At 45.7% G+C, this 21,475-nt stretch overlaps 1 protein-coding gene across 1 annotated transcript in view; it reads left to right on the forward strand.

Annotated features, from left to right (window-relative positions):
- Positions 1-21,475, forward strand: part of FBLN2 (fibulin 2) — a 669,658-nt gene that overhangs the window by 529,034 nt on the left and 119,149 nt on the right. Inside the window, exon 9 of the mRNA XM_078661453.1 lies at positions 2,713-2,847. Coding sequence (XP_078517579.1) covers positions 2,713-2,847 — 135 coding nt within the window. The remainder of the gene's footprint in view (positions 1-2,712; positions 2,848-21,475) is intronic.

Consider the following 21,475-nt stretch of genomic DNA (forward strand, 5'->3'; position numbering starts at 1 on the left):
CTTGTTCCTGATCTGTAGCTTCCAATTGTAACAGCCTAACTTCATCCCATGTATTTGCAACAGGTAACATTATGCTGAGTTCGGTCTTCTCTGTACTCTCGCAAACATATTCTTCATTGAAAATGCATGAGTGTGGGCACAAAACGAGCAACTTAATCCATGTAGCAGTTTCCTATGGTGACAAAATCATCTCTCGTCCTGTGTCAAGTGCACTTTACGACTGCCACTTCCTCTGGCAATGCTTCCAACAACTGTCTCATATATCCCCCATTCCTAATGGGAGATCCTGATGATGTTAGGAACCCTCTCTGCAACCATAGCTGTCCGAAGTCATGAACTACCCCGAAACCGTACTAGCTGTTGGTATAGATGGTGACTCGGATCTGCTCAGAGACAAGGCATGCACGGGTCAAGACAATGATCTTGGCCACCTGTGCGGAGTGAACTCCCTGTAAACAAGCAGCATCCTCAACTCCAGAGATGGTACAAACTGCAAATGCTGCTCTCAGATTACCTTCATTGTCCCTGAGACATGAACCATCAACAAACAGGACTTGGTCAGGATTAGACAATGGTTCATCGACAATGTCACTTTGGTGCAAAGCTCAGTAAAATCCAAACAGTCATGGTCTTCACAATCTTCCCCATCAGCATTTGGAACAGGCAACAAGGTAGCTGGATGTAATACAGAACGGCGCTTTAAGGTACATTTTCTGCTGCAAACAGAACTTGTTCAGACCTTGTCAGCCTGTTATTAGTCAAATGCTGTGTTTTGGTCCTTGTCATCAGGAGTTCGACACAATATTTAAAAACAAGGATTTGAGATGGTAAATTCTGCTTGTGTTAATCGACTTGACAATTAGCTGCACAGTAGTTTGTGGAAACACTTTCAGTGGGAATACAACTTAAAACCAAACCTCATTATTTTGGAAGTAAAAACAAGTTCTGACAATTGACTTGCGCAAGTGAAGACAATTTGGGTGGTCTTTCTCGCATGAAGACTCTCATGTGGGGGACATATATTTTGGTTTAGTGGCCAGGGTATTTTTGCATTACCTTTTCAATGTAAGATTTCATCTTTTGCCGAAAGAAAATCAGCTGTCTGCTGATTTAATGCCTAAACCATCCACATTCCAAGGCAAATAAAGTTGCTACTTCTAAAGAGAATTGGAAATTGATGTGTAAGCTTGAGAATTGCAATTATACATAGCGTAGGCTTCGGCTCTACCAGAGAAGCATTGCTCTCTCAACTCATGTTATTGGCTGTTAGGTGTGTTTTCCCTCCCAATACTTCCATTGTAATGCATGAGGGACTATATTACATTTCGAAAGTAAACCGAATCATCACACATTAAACTCTTTATCTCCTAGATGCATTATATTCAGAATTTTTTTTTTTTTGCTTTTCCTCGGAAAAATGAGGTTAGGGTAGGGATCTTGTAAAAGAGGTGACTGCTTATAGGCTATCACCTTCGCTACAGTTGGTAAGCAATTGTTTGAGCTGTTAAACAGTTCCAGGAAAACCGCTGACTATGGAAATGATTCCTTTTTTGTTCATTTTTTGTGCAACTCTCAAGTGAATTTCTGGAAGATTGACATGGCTTCGTTCCTCATGGACCAAAGTAAGATACCCAAGACTGAAGTACATGTCTAAGAACGTATACCAGAATAACAATAGATCTATAAGGGCTCTAGACCACTGACAGGATTTATACAAAATTCTGTGTTTAGAAAAATAACTACAAATTATGCCTTTGGAATGCAATGGTAATTTGTGATTGTAATTGATAATTTAATGATGTAAATCCCAACTTGATGTACATTTCCAAGACACAAAGTCTAGTTCTCTAGGCATCTTTAGCTGGGTGTGCACTATGCAAATACTACTATATACATAGTTTTCAATTTTCATATTGGCTCAATATGTAAGGTTTTTAAATGAATAGTACTCTGGCATATTTACTAAGATTTCACACAATCCAGTGCATCAAGGGATGTTGCAGCACTGCGTTGTGTGAAAGGGAGAGAGCAGAGCTGTGCCATATTTACAACAATATGGTGCAGTAGTTCAGCTCTCGCCTTGCACTGGTGCAACTTGTGCTGCCTTAGAATGAGGGTACCCTTGTGCCATGGCGCAGGGTAACTGTATTAAGGTCAGGGTAGTATTTGTGCGGGAAGGGCTACCTTCTGGCACAAAAAACATCCATTGAGGCTCATTCATTTTTGTATGCAGAATGCAGCACACATGGAAAGAGGAAGTAATGAGGAGAAATACATATATTTCTTCTTGTTATGCCATTTTGGTACAACCCCATGTTTACAAATCTTTATATATATGGGACTGTGTCAAAATACATGAGTGGATACATATAAATGTGAATACTCCACCCAAGGGGCATTTTCCTTGACACAAAGTATGCAGTGTTTGTGTTACATTTTCATTTTTGTTTACAGAGCAATGAATGGGGCTTTGCATGGCTTTGTAAATCCCAAAATAGATTTGCATCCAGGCTGTGCCAAAAAAGTAGCACAACACCTACGCAAAAAGCAAAATCATAATACATATGGCCCTAAATATTTTAATAATATGAGCTTCTGCAAAAATACTTTCATTGTTAGTTTAGCTGTTATGGGTGAAGACCTGGTGTCAAAGCTACTCTCTACCTGCATTTTGATTACTAAACTGAAGCTTAACATGCTCTCTCCTTCCAGATGTTGACGAATGTGTGGCAGAGCGACACACCTGCCAGAGGGGGGAGCGCTGCATAAACAGCGTGGGATCCTTCACGTGCCTGAAAGAGATCGTCTGCGAAACAGGCTACGAAAACAAGGACGACGTCTGTGTGGGTAAGTGGGCGTGTTTTCAAATGCTGTTGGTTTTTTGTGTTTTTAATGCTTGCCAGGCAACATTTTGAAACACTTCTATGCTCAATTAAACCGATGTATAAATTGCGGATACAAAAGATATCCCCACCAATACAATTTGCACTGAGCGTTGGATGTTATTTGTACCACATTTACAGATCAACGAACAAATGGATTTGAAGTCCATGTTGCAGGTATTTCACTGTATTGCGGTGGCAATTTCCACCAGATGAAAGTCGGTTATGAGTGGCTGGAAAAAGAGGAAGAACACCAGCTCCTCCTCTTGGGAGTAAATTTTAAAATCGATATCCGTTTTATCATTTACTGACATGCTAAATAAGCTTTTAAGATGAGAAAACTGCTACACAATGGTCTATCACGCCTTGCAGGACAGACTTACAATTCCTCAGTATTAACCTTTTAAGCTCCTGAGGTGTTCAGCGCCTTTACAATTTTAGTAGTTTGTCATTACCTGTTTTTGAGCAGGCACAACAGGTGCAGTGGGCCTTGGGCCAGGGTTCTATGGAAACCACTAAGCCCCAAATATAGCTACTTTTCTACCCCTAAACTTGGCATTGGGACATTTTTCTTGCTTGAATGAGGGCCTATGCCACTTTCGCTGCACCACTGTCTTTTGAGGTAACCTGCCACTGTCACAAGAGATTCACCACAGGGTAGGGACAAATGAAATTATCCAATTTCTATTCAACGTATACGTTCAAGTCTTTTGCTTCTTTCTGGGATTACCGTACAGCCTGTGTTGTTTCAAAGATACCTGAAGTTCCTGAAGTTAGTGGCTTACTTGTTGAGACTTATGAGCACAGATAGCACCCAGCCTCATCTTATAGTAATCAGGTCTTGTTCCGTAATGTTATGGTTTCCTGAAGAACACAAAACAGCAAAAGCACTTGGGGTGGGATGGGAGGATTGCATACGAAACTTTGGTGGAGCCACAGCAATGTCCGAAGATAATAAGTTTGCAGGCCTCCCAGTAAAAGTGGTCGCTGCAGCTATGGATTGGCCTGGAGGCATCTGGCGTGGAAATTCACCAGGGGACGCGCTATGTAAAGGGTGCAGTCTCTGTTTGTGCCGTGGCACAGTCAGTGTGTCTTGTCCTGATGGCTCTTTAATTCTACTTACATTTCTATAATACTGCTTGGGCGCTGATGCAAAGTGTTTTCCTTACTTTCCTGTGGCCACCGCCCCCATGCAAATGCAGAAATGCCCCCTTATGATTGTGCTGGTGCAATACATGAACCAATGTGATCTGTATTAATACCAAAGTACCCCAGGGGCACGGAAAGCGGGCCCACAAGCCTATTGCACCTCCAGAGCACTTTGTGTAATACAACCCCAGGTGTGCAGATAATAGTAGGGGCAGATGAATGGACTACAGGTAATATCTTCCATTAGATCACCAACCAAAGAATGGCTATATGGTACACCCTTGAATGAGGGATATACCGGTAAGTTTAGGCAATAGGATAGGGAATGATACATAGTGGTCTTAGAGTTAGGGTGTATTTAGTCCCTTACACAATTTGAGGAAGTCTACTTCAAGTCTCTGATGTGTTGGTATTTTCTGTTGGTTATTGTGTGTATAGTGTTACATGCTACCCATGGCAGCTTCAGATATTGTAATGGAGTGATTTCCCACATGTCAGACTCTCACAATGAGGGTTCTGGCCGTGTTCAGGCAAACATGCACCACAGGAAGCTGCACATAGCTAACATCATTGTTATTAGATCAGGAAGATCAATCAGAATTTGCCAGCAAGAGATGTCAATCCCTCCCCACTTTGGCAAATACTGCAGTTTTAGCATGAAATCAAAGCAGCTATCTATTGTAGAATGATGTCTGGCTCCTTAGATACTACCAACATCTGGACACTACTCTGTTGTTCAACCTTCTGTCTTTACAACCAAATTCAAAATTCATATCCTCCTCATTAGGCCAACACATATTGGTTCATTTATGTATTTATTTTGCAGGTTTTTTATAGTGCGAACTAGATATGACAATTATTACTAGTAATAGAATTTAGAGCTCCTGTGATAACAAAGTTACATATGCAGCAGATATGGATTCTAGTTATGCTTAGCCTGCAGAAACTAGTACACTATATATATAAAATGTAAATTTGTAGTACTTGTATAGCGCACGAATCACTAATGAGGCATCTCGGCGCTTGTACGTATACCGATGTGAAACCCTTCCTGGCTTTTCCCTGTGAAGTGCCCACTCCCAGTGGCGTCACTAGGGTTGGTGTCACCCGGTGCGGGTAACTCATGGTGTCACCCCCTCACGCTTGTATCCTGGGAAACTGCGAGCTCAGAATAACTGATTCATTTCCCCTCCACCGTTTTTACAAAACCATCTTGAAAGTGCCCTCTTCTCTATCTTATTTTTTGCACTGCGTGGTTTGAGTAAAAAAAAAAAAAAAAAAGTTATATTTACTAAAAAGCAGTGCCACAATTATGCTGTCTGGTGGAATACATGTATTTGCTCCAGAAAATACATGTTTGCGTGGAAAGAGTAAATGCACAGATATGGTCTTTCAGTTTACCATAGATGTTTTTCTAAAAACACCCACATAAAACTAAGAAGCTTCACCCCAGATGCAATACATTCTTGCTTCTTCACCTACCTGAAACGGATAGAGTATATCTCTGAAAGTCCTTAATGCAGACCCAGGCCGTTTCCTCAACTTAAGTTGTGGCTGCTTTGTTACCACTCTTGAGAAGATTTTGCTTTGATTGGGGTGGAGTGGTTGACGTGTGTCAGTAGTTCAAGTGATGGTTTTTCTCCGCAATGTGTTGTACAGCAATGGGGTAAAAGTGACATATGCCTACTGGAAAATCTAAGGCTGAAGGGCAAGGTAAGGCTAATTTAAGGGCCTGCTAATATTGAGAGCAAGATTAACGGAATGAGTTAAGGTTAACAGAGAGGCGTTAGGATAAATGGATGAGTTATGGTTAATGGGATAGATAAATCTAAGGCTGAGAGTTAAAACTAACAGCAATAGTTAAAGATGGCAATGGATAGAGTTAAGTCCAATATGAAGAGTTAAAACAAATGAGGCAAGTTTAAGCCAACACTGAAATCACTAAGATTTACCTAAGAATGAAGATAAGGTCGGTGAACAGGGAGCGAGAAAGCTAATCACACAAGAACTTTGGTCAACAAGGGTGAGGAGGACGTCAAGAGTTGAGTTTAATGGTAGAGTTAATTTAACTGGAACGTTCAAGTTAACTTGCAGAGATGGAGCAAACTAGGAGAGTTAAGGCTACAATGGAGAGTTAAAATTATCAGTTTGAATTAAGGTTAGTTCTGAGAGTTATATTTATCAGTGAGAATTAATACCAGCGTGATGGAGCAATAAGGTTAAATGAACGTTCGGACTAATGAAAGGAGATACAACTATTGTATCAAATTATGACTAATAAAAAGAAAACTAATGGGGCAAGTTAATGATAATGGGTGGGCTAAGGCTAATGCTCAGAATTATGGCTGATGGGGGAGATGCTGGGTGGGGAATGTCCGCTGCATCATTTTGTAGTATGGTCACTCCTGCCCTGATTTACTCATGACATGTACCAAGTCTGCGGATGCTTTTTAGTTGCATCTCAGCACCTATGGCCATCAAGCATGAGCACTAGTGGTCTCAGTGTAATGAAATAAGGCAGAAAGAAAGGTCCTGGGGTCTGGAGGAGTTATTTACAGCCAACGTCTCAGATCCAGAATTGGTGCTCATGACAGCCAGTTTCACTGCAAGTTTAGGGAACATAACCTGAAGAGTGAGGAATCCCCCTGGAAGCATCGAAGATCTCCCACAGGAAAGGAATGTGCCCTTGCTTCTGGGAAGCGAAGTATTCGATATGCCTTTGCAGAAGGAAAACTGGCTGAAGGGGATCCCAACCCAGCTACCTGGAAGAGATTAAGCTAACCAGAGGAAGGTTACACTTGGATCATCGTGAAACACCAGCACAGCAACCCCCGGGACAGGACCAGTTCTTCAAGAACTGTGGTGACCCTAAGCGTCCTTGTGACTCCACATCTGAGCTTAGCTACCACCATGTGCACCTTGAGCTCGTTAGCCATTCCTCCCTGGTTAGGGGGTGCTGAAGAACTGTCAGTGCAGTTTGCAGCTCTTAGTCCCACTGAACACGTTACAATCTGCTGATTGACTGTGCCCTGCAAGCCATCCAGGTTCTTGACTAAGCTCCCTGAAGCATGTGGTAATGTGAAACACAAACCTCGACATGCATTTTTCCAACTATCTGTAGGAATCGTGTGCAGCACCAAGGAGTGTGGCTGACTGGTGGCATTTCCCACTTCACTGCCATTTCTTGGTCGGGGAAGGCACCAGCAGGGTAGTAATTGTGTTGTAGCAGCCAATAATGGCAGTATGTTCCTGATCCAAAAATCTGAACTGCAGGGGAAGAGGACTCTCTACAGCTCACCAGCTCTGACACTCTGCTTTTTGACACAGTGGTCTTCAAAAAACTAAAACCTGATATAGACCTTCTCAAGCTGTGCACATAGAGTCTGGAATTCTATCCCACCTACATTCCGGAATAAACTCTGTCTTGCAGCTTCTAAAAATGAGAACTTAAACAAATCCTTCTTAACTCTTACTTCCCCATCTCCTTCACGTTAATACCTCACATATATGTCGAGGTAGGAGACATCCCTGGGCTTGTGATACTTCAATCGGGTGATTAGCCAGGCTCTACAAATTCACGTAACATAACAATGCACACATCCTATCTTATACATAATTTGATGGGTTTTTCTCATGATGCTGGTACTTTTCGATGGTTATCGCTCAGTACCTGAATGGCTCACCTATTCAAAGCAACCTTGATGCGTGCTTCCTACTACTTTGCTCGCTTCTTGTCCTCCTGGACAGAGTCCATCGCATCTCTACGCTTTTGTGTATGGCTTCATCCTCTTACTGGCCAGGTCACAATAGGCATTCGTCAAAAAAAAGAACAAGCACACAAAACCCTGCTTCTGACAAACATTGCTTTGTGCTGATGCAACAAGTTCCCTCTGATGTCCAGATGAAATATAATCTTTTGGCAAGGGGATCAGTATCAGGGTTTGGGGGATGTCAGGGCATGGCAAAAGGTGCCATGTGTACAAAATCATATTCTCAGGTCAACCACCAAAAGGCACAGGTTCCTAGCACTTCACCACATAGAAAGAGTGGCTGCAGACACGAAGAACTGAACTTGTATTTCAATAGGAGGGCGTACTCCTATTATATGGGATCACTGCAATTTCAAGAGAGTTGTAATTGCAGGACCAAAGATGGCCAGGCCACATAACGTGGGTTTAAGAGAAGACAGAACAGTTACATCAACCATCAGTTGATCAAAGTTCTGCAGAGCTACAGACAGGTCTGTAACAAGCATAAACAGTTTTAGGTACTGTGTCCTCTGGAAGGACTCACGTCTGGCTAGGGATGAGTGTGGATTCTCCAAGATGGGTATCAGGGCACTGTAGAGGGGCTCTGTGTGGGGGAAGGAAAAATCAGAAGGCAACCTGGAGATAAACTCCAACTTATACTGCACTCAGTCACCGGCTAACACCACAAAAGAACACGCTAGTTAAGGGGGAATCACTAGTTAAAGGGAGAGTCTAGCATATTTTACAGAGTGGCTGTCAATAGACTCCTCTCCTGAAGACACCAAGGATACCAGTAAAAACCCTGGGACTTATTTTATTTACAAGCCCCTTGCGCCGCCGGTGCACCACTTTTTCCCATATTAAAAGTGATGCACTGGTCGCACAAGGGGCTTGTAAATAAGCCCCCCTGTTCCACTCACTAGTCATAGCTGCCACCAGTTAGCTGCCTGTCTCCCTTAGACTGGGGAGGGGGCACTGTACCAATACCCCAGCGGGCTTAAAAAACAACAAGGAGCACGTCCAGTGAGATCCAAGATAGGAAGCCTTTTGTCCGTCCTTACAAAAAGGCGCCATTTTATTGTTGTTTTTAAGCAATATATGGTTTGTGCACTCATTCTCATATAATTCACACACATTGTTACACTCGCCATCAGCCCTAGCTTCCCGCTCAAATCGTTCATCTAATTCTTGTTGGCCCTTGAAAAAAAAACTTCCTGTTTGGGGGAAAAAAAGCGAAAATGATGTCACGCGCGTAAGTAATTCAGCATCCAAATTGTCGAAGCATCCAGAAGTTTCCTTCAAGCTACAAGCTTGTCTGGCTCCTGCTGGCTACAGATACCGGAGCACCCAGGCCCTGACACCGGCCAGCTCCTCACACGGCATCATGGTGCAGGTGCTGCTATTTCAATGGGGGTTTTGAGTTTGGTGGCACACATTTGGTGCCTGGACATGGTGGTGCCGCCTGGTTATATTTAAAAGGTATCGGATATGCAGTGACCTTCAGTATCAAACCCGACCCCCAAAGAGTAGAAAGACGGCAACGCACATAAATAATGAAACGATAGCGAGCACCAGCGCTGAAACCATTAGATCGCTCCTTGACACATCTTTAAAGCTTCCTTTTTTATAGCACTGTGACTGTCTTGGGCCAGCCTTGGGGACTGGGAGTCTAATGCGATTGCGATTTGATTGTTGTGTGCCACATAGGTCTCTTGAAAAGGACTTCTAGTTATGCTTCCTTGGTCACTACCTTTTACAGACTCCCCACCTTTTTCATCCCAATTTAAAGGACTGCTGAATATAGAGTAAAGTACAAGTTGTCCAAAAGGAATGGCTTTCTTAATCCACTAGGAATATTTCAAATATGCCTCTGCGTAAAACTACTGTTCATTTAACAAATGTGAAATCCTTGGTCCCCAGCCCAGAGCTTGCCACTCAGTTTAAAAAAAGCAGCAGACTGTCGTTTAGAGAGCTCAAAAACTTCAGTGTGGGCCCAGAGTGAACGGCCATACACGCTCTTACTGCTGGAAATAAAATGCATACTGTGTAAATGCCAGAGTTGCATTGTGGTCGAAAATAGGCGCAGGCATGCTACAAAGTTGCCCACATTTGTGGATTGCCTTTCCGCAAAACACTGCTTCGGCTTAATTTTATGAAAAGAAGGGGGGGCGGGGGTCTCTAACAGAGGAATATTTTCCTATTTTCACTTAGATAAAAAAAAATGCCTGGAGGAAAACAGCATAAAAGGACTGAAAAATAAATCTAACTTCTGCCCCACGACTACAGAGATGCTCCTCTAACCATCACCTTCGGGGAATCTATTACAAGATAAATCCTTTTGTTTGAAAACATCTTTGTCTGTTTCAATATGATGGCGTCTTTTTAACAAGGTAGGCTGACTGCCTTTGCTGAACGGAGTTCTGCTTCTGGGGTTTGCCCCTTTTATTGATTGATTGATTGATTGCTTTATTTCGATATGCATATATCATAAAAGCAGTACAAAAGATAAAAACAGCATGTCGAAAAAAAGTATGACTGTACATTTGGTAAAAGAATAAAACACATTAGATCAGCATAAATTAATTAAAAAAGAGGATTAAATTGATATGGACAGTCTTCTATATCTAATCAACCAAGCCCATTTTAAAAACTTAGCAACAGCACAAACAATGGGAGGGGCTGTGTTGGTTAAAAGAATCCGAAGGGCAACAGAGTGCTGGCGGGTACCCAGTTCTCTGCAGATAGGACCAAGCCAACGTGATCTGGGGCGACCATAGTCCGGGCATTCGAAAAGAAAGTGTGGCACCGTCTCTGGTTTATCGGGACAAAGAGCACAGAAGCATGATGGGGGCTGGGATTTATTCCACCTGGAGCAGAAGTCGGCCAAGGGTAGGGTTCCTAACCGGAATTTGATGTACAAGGACCGATCCATGGCAATTGTTATTATGTCCATGTACGGCTCATAGGTGGCAACATCTTTTAACAACAGAAAAGCTGCGGTGGTTTTGCAGTGCTGCTGGCTACTGATGCGCTTCACACAAACCCACTCCCAAAAAATTTTTTTTAAGGTCTCCTTCGGGGGAGCGGAGTGGCCATGCCAGCAGGAATCCAGGCCTAAGTCCCCTAAAAGATGTTTAATGTCCTTCAGCCATTTAATGCTATGCCAACCGTCGGAGTGCATCACCTCAGCTAGACCATTGGCATAAGATTTTAGCTCAGGAACCCTCCACAGACGGGCCCAGAGCAAGAGGGGTCGAAGACGGGCCTGATCCCTTATAGCTTTGCAGCCAGTATCCATGAGCACTGGGATAGTCGGGCTACTCGATGGAATGGCAAGGAGATCTTTGATGAATTTGTTTTCGGCCTTGCTCAGTAAGTCCACTTTGCCCAAGCCCCACAGTTCGGCTCCATAGAGTGACGCAGGGACCGCACGTGCTTTGTATATGTCTAGTAGAGGGGCAACACAGTGTTTTGTTGAGTTGTTGAACTCCTTGAGGAGGGCCCCCCCCACCCTTTTGTGGGCCATTGTCATTTTATTGATGTGGGCGGTCCAGCTCATCGCGTCGTTAAGTCGAATTCCCAAGTAATCGAATTCTGCCACTCTTTCAAGGGGTATGGAGTTCAGAATGGGAGGGCGGCCAAGTTTGCGTGGTGGGTGCATAACTAGGTACTTGGTTTTTTCCACGTTGATGACAAGTCCCTTGGTAGTGCAAAAGTCCTGAAAGCGGTTCAGAAGTGTCTGGAGACCTTGGGGGGTTTTAGAGATGAGGAGGGTGTCATCGGCGAACAGCAAAGTTGGAATTTTTACGCCTCCCAGAGTGGGAGCGTCTGCTGGTACGCCGAGTAGATGGTCTACCACTCCATTAATATAGAGGGAGAATAGGGTGGGGGCCAGGACACAACCCTGCCTTACTCCCCTCTCGACCCTGATCTTATCGGTCTTTTCCCCGTTCAGCCCCCATCTGACCTGGGCATAGGTGTTGGTGTGCAGTTTAATAAGGAGGTTTAATATATACGGGGGCATCCCTAGTCCGTGAAGCACCCTCCAAAGTTCCTCCCTAGGTACCAGGTCAAAGGCAGTCTTTAGGTCAATAAAGGCCAAGTAAAGACTGCCTTTGCCCAGTTCCACCACCTTCCAGTATAGTAACAGGAGCCTAAAGACCTGTTCGATAGTTCCTGTACCTGAACGGAACCCAGCTTGCATATCGGACAGGATGTGGTTATCGTCCACCCATTGGGAGATCCTCCCCAAAATGGCTTTCCCCGCCAGTTTCTGGCTCGAGTCTATTAGGCTTATAGGCCTATAATTCCCAGGTAGATCCCGGCTGCCCTTTTTGTAGATGGGGACCACCTCCGCACCTCTCCAGGAATCTGGCACAGGGCCTCCCACAACGATCGCATTGAGGAGTGCAGAGATTAGTACCCCCCATTCTTCCGGATAAGCTCGGAGGATATCGCCTGGTAGGCCATCCGGACCAGCTGCTTTTAATGGTACCAAGGTTTTAATCTGCTTTGTAACATCCAAAACAGAAAAAAGTTCCAGGTCTTGAACTAGGGTAAAGGGCGGGAGGTTAAAAGGGTAGTTTAGTGGGCCTTCAGCGGCAGAATAAAGTTTTTGGAAGTGGGAGAACCATGTCTGGGCATTGATGGTACAGGTCCTCAGGGTGTCATCGGGACGGTTCCTATTGCCCACCAGGTCCCAAAAACCTTTGGCGTCTTTCCCACGACTGGCAGCCAGGAGGTCCTGCCAGAATTTATCCTCCCACTCCATCCTAGCATTTTTTTGACAGAGTGCATAGTGTCTCCTGGCCTCCCTAGTCCTGGACGGTAGTTTGGACTTGACTGCTTCAATGAGAAGTGACTTCGCCTCCCTGCACTTCTGATTATACCAGCCCTGTCTAGCTCGTGAGCTTGGTTTCCTTCTGTTCGTATTAGCTGGAACTACAAAGAGGTCACTAATAGCCTGGGTTATGGTACAAAACCTTGGGGCCACCTCCATCAACCCATCCTCTTGGGGGTCAAGATTGACTAGGGCTGAGGCAAGAAGCTGCCTAATGGCAGAAGTTTTCTCCTCTGAAAGTGCCAACTTCGCCCACTTTAGCCGCCGTCCACAGTTGGCGACTACTGACAGGTCCGGGGCGGGGTTACGAGAAGTTCTACTCGCAGTGCTAGTTAGCCACCTGTGGGACAAGGTGAGAGAGAGGAGATTGTGATCACTCTCAACAGATGGTATAATCACCATGTCCTCCACCATGCTCCACAGGTGTATGTCAAGGAGAAAGTAATCAATCCGTGACGTATGCCCTGGCCTATTGTAGGTATGGGCCCCTACTTTGTCGGACCTAGTCCTGCCAATGGCAGCCCTCAGACCAAACTCCATAGCTAATGAGTTGATCTGGAGGGCCACTTCTGTCCACTTTTTGATGGGACTGAGTTCAAGGGACGGAATCCCCCACCTACTGTCATGTTCCTCTTGATCAGTTAGAATTTCAAGGTCCAGGGGCTCAAAGGTACAATTGAAATCGCCCGCCAACAAGGTACAAGACCTATAAGGAGACGAGCGAAGCTGGGCTTCTAGACAGGCTATTACTGGGGATTCTCTACCCCCCTTTGTGCCTCGGGCGTAAATGTTAAAAATATTTAGGATAACTCGGCCCTGGGAATTTCTCAACAATATATTGAGGAGATCCGGGCATTTGGTATCCCGCTCCACCACCCTGCAGTTGAGTTCTGAAGCCACCCAAATTAATAGGCCACCCGAAGGGCGGCCCCTACCAGTTGTACTATGAACTGCTGGCAAAAAGTGGGTGGAATATCCTGCCTTGTGCAGGGGCGCCCCACTCCAGGTTTCCTGGAACAGGCATATGGAGTATTGCTCCACTAGCGCGTTCCAGTCCGGCAGCGCTAGCTTCCTCTCGAGGCCCGCCACATTCCAGCTGAAAACCCTAATCGGGGGGTCCGTCACAGCCGTAATGCTACAGTCCTCGACAGGGTGCGGTATGTCCACAACACCCACACCAGGGAGGCTAACCAGAAGGTCAAAAGATGCCCCGGTCTCCCCTTGCTCTTTTACAAACTCGGCAGTAGCCTGGCTTTGCGATGTAATCGAGGGGCTACGGGTTTTAAGGAGGGGTGTAGGCTCGACAGCAGGACTCAAAACCACAAGGGCCTCCCCGGGAACGTCACAGAGTCAGCAACCCCAGGAACCCCAATTCTGTATCACAGGAGCTGGATATAACTGCTGTGAGAAAACTCCCGGGGAAGAGTGAGCGTGGACGATATTTTCTACGAAAAATTGGCCCCCAGGACTGCTATTATAGGGGGGTTGTCCAAGGTGGATGGTAGGAGTGGTCGTGATAGACCGTGGGTAGAAGAATGTTAAGTCGACTGCATCGATACCCGTTCCAGCCGTGGATCGCCCTTGGGAGCATATCAAATGGGCGACTCTTGCGTCTTGGAAATTAACCACCACACAATCCCCTTCAATAGATTTTTTCCCGTGACCAATCCATCCCACCCTGCGTACGCCAAGAATTATGCCATCCACTCCCAGAGGGAGGGGCCTGTTGATTTTCAGCCAATGGATGACTTTATTCTTAAGCGCCTGGTGGTTTTCCTGCTGGGTACTCCTAATAGGGGGGACTTTGGTGAGGACGACAACGAACGGATGGCACTCAGGCGGGAGGTTAACTGGGGGACACTTTCGTGTGGGTTTCTGAGAAAGAGCCAATGGAGAAGGGTTTTTGGGCGGAAGAGTGGTGGGTGTAGCCTTAAGGGTTGTCACTGTGCCGCCAGTTTTGGCGTGTAAAGCGGCCCCCGGTTGTGAAGTTGGACCCGTCCCTCCCTTCTGGTGTTTCCTTTGGCCTTGGTTAGGCACAGGGGTTGTTACAACTGGGGGAGGGATAGCATGCACTTGTGCAGCATGCGTGGAGACATTCGGCCTTGTCTGCCTCGGGCCATCCTGGGAGGCAACCGAGGAAGCGTTCCCAGAAGCTGGTCGCTTGGGCGGCTGTGTCAACTGTTCTCCTAAAGGGTGTCTCACTAAAACCTCTTTCCCAGTGTTCCTATCGGTCCTATCCTCGCTGGGCTTCGGCTGTAATTTGAACAGGGTTTTCAGGGAACCTGTTCGAAGCGGTCAAGCCTATCCCCCAAACTTTTGACTTGGTCAGTAAGTGGTACCAAAAGAGACCTGACCAGTTTCTCGATCAACTCCAGAGAGAGACCCTCATTGGCTAGGTCAGGTACTAGTGGGACCAGCAGGGGGGGTAGCACTGTGTCAGCTGCGATTGGAGGGGCATTAGAGTTCCCAGGTGGTACAGATCCTCCGGCACCTGGGAGTGTGGGGCCCCTCTGGGGTTGGTACCTGGCATGCTTAATAAGCGTGAAGTGACAGCCCTTTCGGATGGTGGTCGCCCTTTTCCCCTTCCTTTTCATAGGCCCATGGATAGATCGAGTCTTGGGCGGAAGTTGTGGATCGGGTGTGGGAGCATCAGAGCAGTAATGGGACTGAATGCCAGGAGAACCGGCTGTGGGAGGGTCGGGGCGGGACTCTACGAGCACGGTACAAGGGCTGACGAGGTGAGGATCAATCAGCAAGCTTTCTACCCCATCTGTTCCAACCTCTAGTGGTGCAATGTGAGAAACCCCAGGTAAATCCCCAAGCAAGGGTGCAGGGGAAATGGAGATTGATGAGGACATCACTAATGCTGAAGATGGACTTTTGGAAGGGGGGAAGTCAAAAGAAAGGCGCCGTTCTGATATGGCGAGCTCATTGTCAATAACAGCCGCCACCCTGGTGAGGAATTTGTCCATAGAACCGAACATGGCGCCCCCTGGGGCACTTTCACCGCCACCCCTCAAGGCCTTACCGGAACGGGTTGACATGCTGGAATCCGGACCCGCAGTGAAGCACCACGAACTAGGACCTGTTGCAGTAGATGTAAGAGGGGTGGCCCAGCCCTGCCTCCTCCTGCCCCGGACGGCCACAGACGGCCCGCCCTTTGCCCGGGCTTCGCCCCGGGCGTCCCGCTCGCGTCCCGCGACGCGGGGGCTCTCCTCCCTTTGAAGGGCTCTGGCGCTCTCAGCAGCGCGACCCGCGTCACTGCGTACGCGCCGCCGCGAGGCCTGCCGGGATTTGTGGTCTCCCGGAGCGGCGGCGCGGAGTCCGGTATCCTGGGACTCTTGGCAGTGGCGGCGGAGATGGCGGCGTTCCCTGGAGCCTGCTGGCTGCTTTCTGACTCGTGGCGGTGGCGGCAATCAGGTGCGTAGCTTTTCCCCCTTTTATTTAATTTCAACCTTTATGAATCAGTTGCAAAATGTGTACATGCCACCATCGCTGTGTAATGCGTAAAGTTCCTAGCAAACTTCAGGAACGTATTTATTGCTACCCAGTCATGAAGCAAAACACTAGTACAAAAGATACATTCAATTGCTTCTGCTCACAGGCTTCGGTAATATCTGACATTAAGGACACAGTTAGGAAACACTAAACAAAGAACACAATAACACCACAGGGAATTAGAAAGTGTCATTTGCAACCTTAAAGCCTTGTACAGTGAATACACATATGAATACATGTGCGACGACTTCAGCTCAGGCCCCCTGCTGCCCTTAATCAATCTGCATATATTAAGGGCCGGCCCAGCGAGGGAAAGGGTGTCACACGTAAACTTCATAATAATATATACATTATATTTCTCACCTCGGCCTCCACAATTACCGGATGAAGGGGAGGGAGACGACGGCGCTCGTGCAATATCAAACACCAACAGAGGTGTCGGTGACAATTCTTAATCCCTGACTGTCTCTCCACAGACACGACCGCCGGAAAGCGTCAGAGAAACACAGCGCGCGGGGGTTGTCCCAGGGCCGTCATTGGTAGAGCTAAAGATTGACGGCCCTGGGATCCACAAACTGGGTACGCCGCCGTGCATCGCACCATAATCACATCACCACTATAGTAGGTGGTGCGTGCGTGCGTGGCGACGTGCGCTGCAATGACTGCAGTATTTTCATCTGAAAGCCGGTGCGTGTGCTGCGCACCATGCACTTTAATAAAGCAGCAGAGAGCAGAGGTGAGGCTGCACAATGCACTGCAGTGCAGAGCTGTATTTGTTTAAGCAGTGCTGTGTTTAACACAGCACACAGCGAGACAGCCAGCGTAAGATTGGTGTCACCCCATGATGGGTGACACCCGGTGCGGTCCGCACCCCCCGCACCCCCCTAGTGACGCCTGTGCCCACTCCTGGGTACCCCCAAGGTGAAGCCAGGCATCCTAGCGTTGTTGGGGCCGTTGTAGAGATGAAGCAAGCTGTTGCCCAGAGTTGCAGAGTGGGACCCATGATTAGAATAGGCACGAGGCGAGAATTATCAGATCCGAGGAAATTGAGCCCGAGACCCGCCGAGGTGGGAATTGAACCCTGGTCCCGGGCTAGACCTCTGCATCAGGGTCTGCCGCTCTAACCATTGAGCCACACTTCTCCATTTTCAACCCTCCCTATTTGTAATACAGATTTACCAAAACATTTAGAAAAAAACATTACCAAAGGTAAGAGGATGGCAACCAGCACCAGATTGACTGACTTTTTGTAGGCTGGATATTAATTTGACACCTTAATTTTACTAAAAGTATGTGTGTAACATAGTTACTGATAGGGGTTTTCCGCCAGACTTCAACCATAAGTCTGTTGTCATTTACATTTTTCTTCTACCCGCAGCCCACTTCAGGCATTGCCCGACTTCAGTGTGAGATACAAGAAGAGTATACATATACTTTGACTCGTATTGATGTCACGGGATTTGCCTCTTTTAACCTCCTTACTAGTGATTCAGTGGCTTCCTTCATAGTTCCGAGGAGCCAATGGAAGGGACAAGTAGAAGTTTACTTTTACCTTAATGGCTTTGAGGCAGGGATAGCCCACCTTGCTATTTTTACAGCGAGCATCAGGTAAGTTATTGTTAGGAAGTTGTCAGGTCCTCACCAATTTATATAAACAATGAGTAAAGGAAAAAGTATTTTTTGGGCCGAAAAGGCACACAGTACCATAGTAGGTCCTGGGATTAAAGGGAACTACTTTGTGTGTGGATGTTCTCCTTGTGAAAGGGAAGCATGTTGTATCTCACACTGAAGTCGGGCAATGCCTGAAGTGGGCTGCGGGTAGAAGAAAAATGTGAATGACAACAGACTTATGGATGAAGTCTGGCTGAAAACCCCTATCAGTAACTATGTTACACACATACTTTTAGTAAAATTAAAGTGTCAAATTAATATCCAGCCTACAAAAAGTCAGTCAATCTGGTGCTGGTTGCCATCCTCTTACCTTTGGTAATGTTTTTTTCTAAATGTTTTGGTAAACCTGTATTACATATAGGGAGGGTTGAAAATATAGATAAATAGAGAGGCTTACAAAACCAGATAGAGAGGATCACAAAGTCAAACCGACTTGCAAAGATAGAGTTGCAAAGATAGACGGAAAGACAGACAGACAGACAGACAGACAGACAGACAGACAGACAGACAGACAGACAGACAGACAGACAGATAGATAGATAGATAGATAGATAGATAGATAGATAGATAGATAGATAGATAGATAGATAGATATATAGATAGATAGATAGCACAGGAGTGCAATTATAAATGCATTTCATTGTGTGCATTGTAAAAAGAGAACTAGTTATTCATCTACAAGGAATAAATCCAAAGAGACACAATATAGTATAGACTGAAACAGCAACAATCAAATAAACAAATGTAGCTCTAAAAGGAATTAACAATTTCATCGGCAGTAGACAGGAACTGATGAAGCTGGACAGTGTACTGCTATCACATCAGACTCTAAACACTAAAGTAATAATTAAGTACAAACAAAAAACACTGATATTGACAGGAGCTACATTCTGTGTGGATGTAACCTTGTAAAAGAACAAAATGCAGTCACTCAAAGTGAATTTAGTCAGTGGCTGATGTATGCTGGCCCGCTGCCCCTTGCTTTATTCTGTAATGGGTGTAAGCAAAATGTTAATGACACAACAACAGACCAATGGATGAAGAGAGCTGTCTGAAAGCCTCCTTAAATACTTTAATTGTGATCTGTGATCAGTGAGCATCAGCTTACTAAATGTGCAAAAGGACTTTCTGCCTCTTGGGGATTCCAGTCCCTCAGGTCGGTAGCTCCTTTGCATTACAGTTGTGTCCACAATGAGCTCAGAGGTATTACCTTTCTCTCTTCAAAACTGCCCTGAAACCACACCTTTCTCTAGTGGAGCACCACAATGAGAGATGACCTTAGAACCATCGATTCTGACAGGCTGTTTTTCCATGATCCTAAAAGTCACAAGGACTATCATGCTCCACTGAAGATGGGAGTGCTGGTGCTCCACGCTACTCGGTCTGCAATGAAAGTTGGCTGACCAAGCCTCCTTGATTCTGCAGGTAGAGATAGATGAGCAGTGAATGTCCAATGAAAGGAGGTGGTCTAGTGTTGTGTCTAGGTATAAATATATGTGTAGCCAGTGGCGTAACGAACCTTGAGGGGGCCCCCCTGCAGGGTACGTGAAGGGGCCCCCTCCGGACTCAATCTAGAGCTCCCCAGCAGAAGTGCGGTTCTGACGGGGCACCCTGGAGGGTGAGGGCCCCCTGCACCGAGGGGGCTGCAGGGGCCTGTGTTACGCCCCTATGTGTAGTATTAAGAGAAGTTAATAGCACTCTTGGTATCTTTTCAGCCATGCCACCTGTGAAGTGCAACATGATGCTCTGAGCCTTTGCCTGCACTGCTAATCATTTAAGTTTGCAGTGTTCATGAATATATGATTTTTGTGAACTCTACCAGTGTGCAAGTCAGCCCTCTTGGCCTTTGGTCTGATCTCCTGATAACTGAACGATTGGGACAGGGCTGAGCAACAATCCAATCCTTCTACAGAGTTTTGTGTGAAACCATAGAACGCAGTAGATGAATATCTGGATTGCACATGTGAGGTGCATAGTTTAACTATGATACCCTCTACATAGGCATAATTCATTCAATTTAGCAGACATACTGCACATGCCTCACGGAGTACATTATATCCTCCAAAATGGGGCTGTCAGGGTGGACATCAATGTCTCATTGAGGCCAATGAGTAGCCACACAGAGCAGCAGAGGCAGGACCTCCAGCACTGTCCCAGCTTCCTTTAGGGCTGTGCTTCCAGTCCTATCAGGAACCTGGGAAATGGATTGAGGTGGGTCTTCCTCTTAAACCTGGCCCTGTTGCTCTCTTTGCCTTCTTGCTGGAAATCACGGCTTGCTGGTTTCACTGTCTAGCCTGAGTTTCTGTCCTGCTTCTGCCACAAAGCCTTTGAGTTGCCAGCATCTGAAGAAAGCTAATGAAAAATAAATAGAATTGTTTCTCTGTGCATATGTGGGTAAAAGATTGTTTGTGAGTGATTGAGTGGGATTGAGATTGAGTGAGAGTTTGAATGTTAATTTAGGGTGTTTGAGAGTGTCAATGAGAGTGAAAGAGAGTATGAATCAATGAGTGACCGTGAGAGCAAGTATAAACAAGTGAGGGCAAGGGAGTGAGTAAAGTAGTGTGAGAATAAATGAATGAAGGAGAGACTGTGAGAGGGAGTGGAAGTGAGTCAGGAGTGCCCCTATTAATGATGTAGGACTTGCATTTGCAACAGGAACAAGAGGCCTGAGGGAGGGTCAATTATTGTGAAAGAGTATTTGTGAGTGAGAGTGTGAATCAGTGAGTGTAAGGGTAAATTTTTATGTTAGTGACAGTAACTGGGCGTGAGTATGAATCAGAAAGAGTAAATGAGAGAGTGAATGAGATAGAGAGTACGTATGAGTGAGTATGAGTATAAGTGAGTATGACTGTCCTCATTAGCATCTTTCATGTTTGTGAGTCTGCTGATGGTCATGGCATTATCAACATTATTCCTGGCAGATAGGAACACCCAAGATAACTTGCTGGCATATTGAAAGTAATCCTTGGTGTCAAGAAGGGCACCCGTTGAAAAACGTAGGCTTTGAGATACTGGCTACAGTCATACAGTGGTCACATATGGCAAAATGATGGTGATGGCATACTGGAGATACTAGTTGGCAACCATGGCACATTGTTGGGGGGAACAAACAATGAGAAATGTTGGCTGTGACATACTGGGAGTAATTTTTAACATATGGGTCACCCTTATATATGTATGCAGTACAAAGGGCTAAATTCATGTGCAGAAATAATGTATGTAAACCTTGGCATAAAGGGGTACCCATAAAAAAGAGAAATGCAAAGGTATGATACGGCAATAAAAAAAAATCATTTACAGTAATACCACTGAGTTGGTCATACATTGTTCACAAACGTGTAATATTTGCAAACTGTACATGATCATGAATAAACGCTGAAGGCAAGCAATCCCCCAACAAAAACCTGATACTTTCTAATGGTTCACATACATTCATAAACCTGGTGATTGCAAGCACAAAGAAACACAACATCAATTCTGTTGCAAATCAAACAGGCATGTTACAGTATCCCGGCAAAGGAAAACTAGATTATCTCAGAGTTTGGGGAGTGATTGGCAGCACTTGTTCCATGCTCCAGAAGCACTTACTTTAGCAGGGCCCATGCAGGCCTGGGGCCTAAAATGTGTTTGGTAAACTGAAGAGAAACTCCAGCATATTTGTCCATGCACTGACAGTTAAGCAGCAG

The sequence above is a fragment of the Lissotriton helveticus genome, chromosome 9 (genome assembly GCF_964261635.1).
Source record: "Lissotriton helveticus chromosome 9, aLisHel1.1, whole genome shotgun sequence".
Lineage (NCBI taxonomy): Eukaryota > Metazoa > Chordata > Amphibia > Caudata > Salamandridae > Lissotriton > Lissotriton helveticus.